Source organism: Heterodontus francisci, chromosome 7, assembly GCF_036365525.1.
Source record: "Heterodontus francisci isolate sHetFra1 chromosome 7, sHetFra1.hap1, whole genome shotgun sequence".
In the NCBI taxonomy this organism is placed as follows: Eukaryota; Metazoa; Chordata; class Chondrichthyes; order Heterodontiformes; family Heterodontidae; genus Heterodontus; species Heterodontus francisci.
The window spans coordinates 56,996,247-57,006,271 of NC_090377.1; the positions used below are offsets into that span (position 1 = coordinate 56,996,247).

At 42.6% G+C, this 10,025-nt stretch overlaps 1 protein-coding gene across 1 annotated transcript in view; it reads left to right on the plus strand.

Annotated features, from left to right (window-relative positions):
* LOC137371712 (potassium voltage-gated channel subfamily H member 7-like) overlaps positions 1–7,521 on the plus strand; it is a 525,923-nt gene extending 518,402 nt beyond the window's left edge. Inside the window, exon 17 of the mRNA XM_068034535.1 lies at positions 7,261–7,521. Within this exon, the coding sequence (XP_067890636.1) occupies positions 7,261–7,521 (261 nt within the window). The remainder of the gene's footprint in view (positions 1–7,260) is intronic.
* Positions 7,522–10,025: the final 2,504 nt, after the last annotated feature.

Sequence of the window (10,025 nt, forward strand, 5' to 3'; positions counted from 1 at the left end):
GTGGTTGGAAGCACATCTCAGGCACAGATATGACACCAAGGTAATGAATAGACTGGTTTCGTTTCAGATTGTTGCCAGGGAGAGGGATGGAGTCAGTAGCTAGGGACTGGAGTTTGGGAAATTTCTGCTCATCCAGCCGTTTAATAGTTTAGCAACAATGGAGGAATCGAGACAGGTGGTGGTGAGGTAGAGCTGGGCATTGTCAGCATACGTGTGAAAACTAACACCTTGCTTTTGGATGATGTTGCCGAAAGGCAGCATTAGAAGTAGGAGGAGGCCAAGGATAGATCTTCGGAGAACACCAGAGGTAATGGTGCAGGAGGAGGAATAGAAGCCATTACAAGTGATACTTTGGCTACAATTAGATAGATAAGAATGGAGGCAGGTCAGAGCAGTCCCACCCAGCTGGATGACAGTAGACAGGCATTGGTGGAGGATGGTGTGGTCAGCCATGTCAAAGGCTGCAGACAGGTCTAAAAGAATGAGGAGGGATAGTTTACCTTTATCACAGTCATATGGGATGTGATTTGTGACTTTGGTAAGAGCTGTTTCAGTACTGTGACGGGCGGAAATTTGGAGGGATTCAGACATGGAGTTCTGGGAAAGATGGGCACGGATTTGAGAGGTGACAACATGTTCAAGGACTTTGGAGAAGAAAGAGTGGTTGGAGATGGGACAGTAATTTGCAAGGATGCTGAGAGGGGTGAAGATGGCAGATTTAACGATAGAGTTACAACACCTGAAAAGAGAGAACAGTTAACAATACCAATAACATGCAGGCAGGGAGGGGAAGTTGAGTGGTCAGCAATTTAGTGGGAGTAGAAGGTGGGTCTCATGGACAAGATGAGCCCAGAGAGGGCATGAGTGGAGATAGGAGAGGAACTAGAAAAAGATGTAAGTTCAGCCTAGTGTAGGGGAGCTTTAGGGAAGTTTGGCTCGGTAGTCTAGAGGAAGGGAGGGACACGGCACAGGCAAATGAGCGGATGGTCTTGATCTTAGTGACAAAGTAGTTCATGAGCTTCTTACACTTATTGTTGGAGGTGATAGTGGAGGGGATGGAGAGAGGAGTTTAAGAAGACAACAAGAGTTCTTACTGTAAATAAAATCTAAATTTTTACATACTTTTCCCTAATTGCCTAATGAGAAATAGATCTACAGTGATAAACCTATAGACTAGCAACCTTAGTATTAAACTGAAATCTAGCAAAGCTTAATGCTGGCTGGAAAATGGTAAAAGGGAATTATATTTGATTATGTTTCAACAACTTACAAAAGTTTACGCATTCCCACAGACATAGAAAGAGATGAGATAAGACTGTAGACAGCTCTGAGTCTTACCCTGTTTTTTTCATCTCTCGTCCAGCAGTAGTAATCAGTTTCTGCAATAACCAGAAGTTGGCAGACAGGCCAAAGCAATGTATTTTTACAGAACAGTAGCTTTAGAAAAATCTTAGAGTCATTTAACCCTTGCAATTCCTCAAAATATTGTTTGAGGGTCCCTCAAAAAACCCTCATAAGCCCATCTTCTTACACCTGGATATTTTAACTTCCAGGTCACATTTACATCCCCCCAGTCAGCTGACTGTCCTAAATGGGCTTTAAGATGTAATGGCGAGCAGGCAATGAACAGCAGGCTGGGAGGCATCTCCCTGGTACAAAAGTAAGACACGGGATGGAGGTTTCTGCAGGTGGGAAGAGGTGGATTCCAAGGCAGCAAAGGCCCAAACTTTCTTTGTGGGGCCCAGAAGAAAACTCTTGTTCTTTGCCATTAAAGTATCCCTCGTCTTATGGCAGCTAAGCCTTGAGATGGACTGGCTGCTGACTGCATCTCTTATGCTACTACAAGTGCAGGTGCAGCTGGCTCTTGCACTCTGATTTCTCCATCTCTGACGCTTTCCCCTTTTTGCCTCCTCCGGAGTTTCAATGATTCCTCATTTATAACCTTGGAGAGGCCAGAAGTTCTGGCATACCCAATTTCTGGCCAATCGCTCTATCTCGTGTTATGGGTTGTTTAGAGATACAGCACTGAAACAGGCCCTTCGGCCCAGCGAGTCTGTGCCGACCATCAACCACCCATTTATACTAATCCTACACTAATCCCATATTCCTACCACATCCTCACCTGTCCCTATATTCCCCTACCACCTACCTATACTAGGGGCAATTTATAATGGCCAATTTACCTACCAACCTGCAAGTCTTTTGGCTTGTGGGAGGAAACCAGAGCACCCGGAGAAAACCCACGCAGACACAGGGAGAACTTGCAAACTCCACACAGGCAGTACCCAGAATTGAACCCGGGACGCTGGAGCTGTGAGGCTGCGGTGCTAACCACTGCGCCACTGTGCCGCCCTAATTGTCTTCTTTGAGAAGAATATAAAAAGTGAGAACTCTTTCTACTTGCCATCAGATGCAGTCAAACTCATAGCATAATCGATATGATCACTCGCGCATGAAATAAACAGTTGTGAGTCTTTTAGTGGCGTGTATGCACATAAGGCTGGGTGAAGGAACACCTCTGGGTGAAAGCTGGGCACCTAAGCATCCAATAATGTGGGCAGCATGTATGCACTCATTTTGTGCCGGAAGTCTGTCACCCACCATATTAGATCAGGCCTCCTTATATTTTTTATATTTAGTGATACAGCACTGAAACAGGCCCTTCAGCCCACCGAGTCTGTGCCGACCAAGAACCACCCATTTATACTAACCCTACAGTAAGCCCACATTCCCTACCACCTACCTACACTAAGAGCAATTTGCAATGGCCAATTTACCATTCACCTGCAAGTCTTTGGTGGTGGGAGGAAACCAGAGCACCCGGCGAAAACCCACGCGGTTACAGAGAGAACTTGCAAACTCCACACAGGCAGTACCCAGAATTGAACCCGGGTCCCTGGAGCTGTGAGGCTGCGGTGCTAACCAGTGCGCCACTGTGCTGTCCTCTGTAGGCATCCAGGGTGCGTGCCAGAAATATGTAAAATATTTAAGGGTCCTATGCTTATGCTAGAACTCTTTTGTGATATTGATCTGCCTCAGAGCCTGACTCACCATGTGATAAACAGACTCAGTTGGGGAAGAGGGAGGAGGATGGCGCAGGAGGGCATACACACAACCAAGGAACACTTCTACCTGAATATCTCTGAGGAAAATATCTCCTTTGCTTCACAATCATGGCATTGCTTAACTGGAAGCCAATGTAGGTCAGCAAGCAGAGGGGTGATGAGCGAACGGGGCAATATATGATTTAGGACAGGAGAGCAGATTTTTGGATGATCTTAAGCTTATGGAGGGTAGAACATGGGAGGCCAGCAGGAGTTAGAATAGTCTAAAATAAACAAAGACATGAATGAGGCTTTCAGCATTGAGGACACTTCAGATGGCTGTGGTGGGTGATGTTCAGAATCTCTGGTCCTTTAGATCGCAAGACTGTGGCATCTTGCTGTGAACTGAGGCAATTTGACCCAGCTAGTTGGGTGGCACTAACAAGGGTATTGGTAGAGTGAGTGGAGGGGAGCACGCATGCTGCCACCCTGAGAGAGAACAGCATGTGCCTCTTTCATGAAGCTAAGGCCACTCTCTAGCACTCCTACAGCTCTGTGTAAGAACACACTGCTGGATTGCTTTGACACACTGGGATCCATTATCAACACTGGTCCCCAGAGCCAAGATAGCAGCTGTCTGAGCCTCCACGATAGCTGTGTGAGCTGAGACTCCATCATGGTGGGCACCACTGTCGTTCATGGAATTGACTGCTTGGTCTATATTGGACAGAATAATCTCAATGCTCTGTGCAAAGCCTTGATACTAGTTGGAACTGAACTGCTCCATGCTCTGAGCCATTCTGTGCAAACACTCTGCCTAGCATTTCATGGTCTCTTCTTATCAGCCTTCTTCCATAACCTGGGCCCTTGAAGTCTACATCTGAATCCTCTACAGCAAAGGTAATATATGATCTCACCCTCAGGCAAGTTGCCATCTGTGGAGTCCTATTCCTCTTCCCCAGCTCCTGCACACTTGTGCCTGGTGATTCACCATGTGAAGACCCCTCCTCTTGCCTAGCCTCTAAAGTATGTGCAGTGCTAGTTTCTGAGTTGTTTCTTGCGAGGGTCAGATCAAGTGATGATGCATCTTCAGAAAGGCCGATGCCCTTTTCCTGAAGTAGCAGAATTTCAACATTTCGAGCACCTGAAATGAAAGAAACAAAGGGTTGTCTTTTAGTGTCAAGGGAGAGCAGTGCAAGAAGTGGCTGGTGAAAGCAGCTGCAGGTTGTCATGTTGAGTATTTAGGGGGAAATAGAAGAATGAAGGGAAAAACATGAGAACATAAGAAATAGGAGCAGGAGTAAGCGTAAGCCATATGGTCTGTTGAGCCTGCTGCATCATTCAATATGATCATGGCAGATTTGGGGCTTAATTCCACTTTCCCACCCACTCCCCATATCCCTTGATTCCCTGAGAGAGCAAAAATCTATCTCAGCTTTAAATATATTCAATGATGGCACATCCACAACCCTCTGGGGTAGAGAATTCCAAAGATTCACAACCCTTTGAATGAAGAAATTCTCCGCATCTCACTCCTAAACGGTCACCCCCTTATCCTGAAAATGTGTCCCCTTGTTCTAGATTCTCCAGCCAGGGGAAACAATGTGTCAGTAGCTACCCTGTCAAGCCCCTTTATAATTTTGAATGTTTCAATGAGATCACCTCCCATTCTTCTAAATTGCAGAGGATATAGACCTAATTTACTCAGCCTGTCAACATAGGGCAACCCTCTCATCCCTGGGACCAATCTAGTGAATCTTCGCTGTACTGCCTCCAATCAAGTATATCCTTCCTTAAATATGGAGACCAAAATTGCACACAGTATTCCAGGTGTGGTCTCACCAAAGCCCCGCACAGAGCATTGAGATTATTCTGTCCAATATAGACCAAGCAGTCCACTCCATGAACGACCCAGTGCCCTTTCGTAAAACCATGTTGACTTGTTCTAATCAAACTGTAGTTTTCTAAGAGAATTGTTAAGACTTCCTTATTAGAGATTCCAACAAATTCCTGAAGACTGATGCCAGGCTAACTAGCCTGTTTTCTCTCTCCCTCCTTTCCTGTGAATAAACCTTACACAGCATCTCCTTCAGTGTTGCCACTCATTCCCCTTTCTTGTGATAGCCAGCACTCTTTCTTCTGCAGAGGAAAGGATTTTCATGTGATCTCAGGCTTCTCTGGTTGTAACCTCCTGACACTAGTTGTGTGTGACATTCTCCTGAAAGAAATAAGAAATTGTGTTTGTGACACTCTTGTGAGCTGTTTAAAGAATGTGCCTGCATGGTGGAGTAATTGTAGGCTGTGTGTAGGATGTGTGTTATGGGGAAATGTGGGTTGTAATAGTGGTGTGTGTGTGAGTATGAGAAGAAAGATGTAGAGTGAAGTTTTGTGCATTGATTGTAGGATCATGGAGAAGGGGAGGAAACTATTATTGACTGGTGAGGCTGAAGCTGGTGGAGGTGTGAGACTAGAGTAAGACAGCAATATTCTTAACTTGACAACTCTGGCAAAGTCATTGAACTTCTTTTGGCATTGCAGCCATGTCTGGGAACTAAGTTCCTTGCATTATTTTCCTCTGTAACCTCTTCCCACTGATGGCAGAATTAATGCCTTGAGGACGTTCTGCCCACTGAGTGGAGCAGAATCTCCCTCTTGCTATCCATTGTCTGGAACAGGGCCTTCAAGACAGCATCATAGAATCTGGCTGCCCTCTCTCAATTATTTCTCCCTGTTGTCTGCATCTGGAATGCATGTACTACCCTTTAAGAGCTGTCGGCTGCCTTTAAGTAGCATCAGTGAAGCATGATCTCCCGCCCCTTACAACCATGTAAACAGGCGCATGTTAAACAGATCTCACTCCCTGAGCACCCATTTTCATGTCCAGTTAATTTTCTGAGCCACAATTTGAACAGTTCCTGATGAAAGTACACATCATGGGCAGCACAGTGGCGCAGTGGTTAGCACCGCAGCCTCACAGCTCCAGGGACCCGGGTTCAATTCTGGGTACTGCCTGTGCGGAGTTTGCAAGTTCTCCCTGTGTCTGCGTGGGTTTTCGCTGGGTGCTCCGGTTTCCTCCCACCGCCAAAGACTTGCAGGTGATAGGTAAAATTTGCCATTGTAAATTGCTGCTAGTGTAGGTAGGTGGTAGGGAATATGGGATTACTGTAGGATGGGTGGTTGATGGTCGGCACAGACTTGGTGGGCCGAAGGGCCTGTTTCAGTGCTATATCTCTAAATAAAATAAAATCTAAATAAATAAAAAATCATGCTATAATTAAAGGGTAGAGTTTACAAATTACTGCTCTCAGTTGGCTTGAATTCTGTTCAAGCCTATAGATAATGTAAATATAAAAGTCTTGTGATAGCCTGGAACCTCCCCAGACTCATCCTGTTGATGAAGGGATGGGATGGGTGCAAGATCCTCTGCCCGTGTCTTAACTCGCACCAAGTCCCCTTCACCTATCACCCCTGTGCTTGCTGACCTACATTGTCTCCCAGTCTTGATTTTAAGATTCTCATCCTTGTTTTCAAATCCATCCATGGCCTCACCCCTCCTTATCTCTGTAATCTCCTCCAGCCCACAGCCCTTCGAGATATAAGCACTCCTCTAATTGTGGCCTCTTCAGCATCCCCAATTTTAATCACTCCACCATTGGTAGCTGTGTCTTCAGTTACCTAGGCCCTAAGTTCTGCAATACCCTCCCTCCAGCTCTCCGCCTCTCTACCTCACTTTCCTCCTTTAAGACACTCCTTAAAACCTACCTCTTTGACCAAGCTTTTGGTCATCTGCCGTAATATCTCCTTATGTAACTCAGTGTCATTCATATTTCCTTTTATAATGCTCCTGTGAAGCACCTTACATTAAAGGCGCTATATAAATATAAATTGTTGCTGTTGCTGGTTGTTGTTCTGGTTCTCCCCTCCTCTGGTGAAATTTAAAGGGCCAGTGCAAATCCAACAGATACCCAGCATAATCCAGCTCCATCCTAGATTCCATTATCATGTCTAACCCAGGACAAAATACTTAGCTGCAGTAATCCTGGATCACATGCCAATGGCCATTGGGATTGTTTTGGTAAGTTCTGCATTGGAAGACAAAATCTCAAGCTAAGTAATCAAGCGTAGCAAAAATGCTGTACCCTCAACTAGTATAAGATCTGCTGCATTATTTATGGTGATATTCCTATTTCAGGTTTTACTTCCTTCTCTCTTTCAGAGTCCAGAATTTTCAGACTTTGAAAAATCCAAATTTAAATCCAAAGAGTCTTTGTCCAGCGGTGTTCATCTCAACACAATATCAGAAGACAATTTTGTCACATTTTTGGACCAAGAACAAAAATCACGGTCCCAACAGCAACAGTCGCAATCCTTTCTGCATCCGATACGACATCCTTCCTTACCGGACTCCTCACTAAGCACCATGGGACTGCTGGGCCTTCATAGGCATCTGTCAGATCCTGGTCTTCCAGGCAAATAGCCAATTAATACTCCACATTTCAATAGGTTTGCTGCTTTGAGTGGCTGTTTTTCCTATTTATGAATAGCATCCTCCATGTATGACTCAGGGGTCTACAATGATACCGTCATATGCAAAAGCACTGTAGATTCATATCAGCTCTGAGCTCACAATGTTAAAGTTCCTCTTTGATGATGACCTGAAAGCTTCAATATGAATACATTTAAAATGTCGCACTGCCAGTAATCTAAGGCACCTTAAGTGATAACAAGCCTGAAATGCATGCCATTACATTGGTTTCTGTGTTGCATGAATTTAGTTTGAACTCAAACTAGAAATTTCATGGGGTGGGGGGTCAGGGAGAATGATGTCTGTTAACATAAGTCTGACAGACAGAGGCTGCAGTTCTGGTCTGAACTAGATATTGTTACTTGAAATAACAGCTACTGTAAGCACACTGAGCTCATAGCTCTTTCAAATAAGCGGGAACTGTACATTTTGTGCTTAAAATTGCATCTAACCATTCCACTAAGCTCATTTAGTTCACCATTTTTTCTTTTTCCTCCAACATTGCTATTCTATGAAAGAATGGGAAAATACAATTGAATCTTCATAGTGAAGAAAAATACAATTCAAGTTACATTATAGGAGTCTAGTATAGTAGTGGCCTGAAAGGCAGGCATACAAGTGTGGAATTCAGCTGTCATTTTCTGAGCAAGACTTGACAGATTTGCTTTTAACACTATTATAGGTCCGTAAGTCTAAAGTGCAATAAATATTTTTGTATATCTGTTGCTTGGCTCACATGGTAGCATTTGTTTGTTTAAGATTTCATTTTCTGAATACTCATAAACAAATCCATGGTAAACTATGAAGACATTAATTCAGGTATCTTAACTGTTCTGATGAATTGGTTTGTCCTAGTCATCTTTCCATTGGTTAAAACTACAAATCATCTTAATAATACTGATGGTTAAGAGATGGGATTTTTTTTGCTCATTTAAGTGGCCCAAATTTAAAAACTGTGGAAATTAGTTTTTACTTCCTATTTATATCAACATTATCACACTTGGCTTACACCAACTGAGTTTTATTCAAATCGTGTTAAATGACATTTTGCAATACTTACCAAGAGTCAAAGATGGCACCATTGCAACTTTCTTCACTGTTGTGGCTTTTTTGGGAAACTTAGGCAAAGTTTGGAGCATGAGATCTGTTAATCAATTTTAACTTTTCAATGTTTCAATGATATTGCTCCAAAATTCACCAATGTAATTTGACTATATATAGCAAGAATATGGCATTTTGAATGTGACTATTTTAAGGAGGAAACAAAAAAAAATCCTAATCATCAAACCATATTACTCAATAGCAAAGAGACATTTCAAAAAATGTTTAATCCTTATATCTTGTCATTGGTAAAATTACAGCATAAACAACATGTGCTCATTTAAGAAATCTTTGTGACACCATAAACCTTTTCAGGACTACAGAATGTATATAAAGAATACTCAAAAAGGAACAGCTGACAACAGAATTACTCCAGATATTAGAAAGACCTGAATCTTATGAGTAGGATACATGTTATATTTTATAGTTTCCTCATCGGTATTCTTAACATATCATAGTGTCATTTCAAGTAATTAGATTTCAGTTATGTTTATCTACTTATATGTGGATAACTGGAAACCAGAACAAGTACCCTAATACCCATAAACTTAAATTGGCAAGATGATTTGTTTGTTGAAGATTTCATTTTCTAAATGCTCATAAACAAATCCATGGTAATCTATGAAGACATTAATTCAGGCAGTTCAACAGAACTGATGAATTGGTTTTTCCTAGTCATCTTTCCATTGGTTAAAACTACAAATCATCTCAATAATACTGATGGTTAAGAGATGGCTTTTTTCTTCATTTAAGTGGCCCAAATTTAAAAACTGTGGAAATTAGTTTTTTCTTCCTATTTATATCAACATTATCACATTTGGCTTACACTTCTCCAAAAGCAAGTAGCTGCTATCACTGGGGATAAATTAAATTCATGGAGCCATCTGTGCTGCATTGGGAACATAAGAACAAAGGAATCACTAGACCAAAGATAGACCAAAGCCCATCTTATTCTCCTGGTACCGTCCTGGTTGTCATAACAATAGTGAAGCTGCTGACTAATCATAGCAATGAATCTCTATTAGTTTGTCCACAGCAGACCCAGATTTGAGGTGAGAGAAATCCAGCTTTAGGAGCCATACACCCAAAGTCACCTGTTCCTCCCAAGCATACTACATGCCTCAAATTATTCATATACTGTGTCCCAAAAATTAATTTCTGAAAGAAAATTATCCAATTTCCATTTGAATGTATCAAAACAAACTGCTTCCACCATCTCCTTACAGAGCCTGTTCCATTGATTTGCCACTCGGTCATTGAGATATGTTTTTGCAGATTAATTTTGAATTTGAATTTACTTCTCTACAAGTGCAGGCCGTGTCCTTTGATTCTGTCTTCTGTCCTTAGAATCCTAA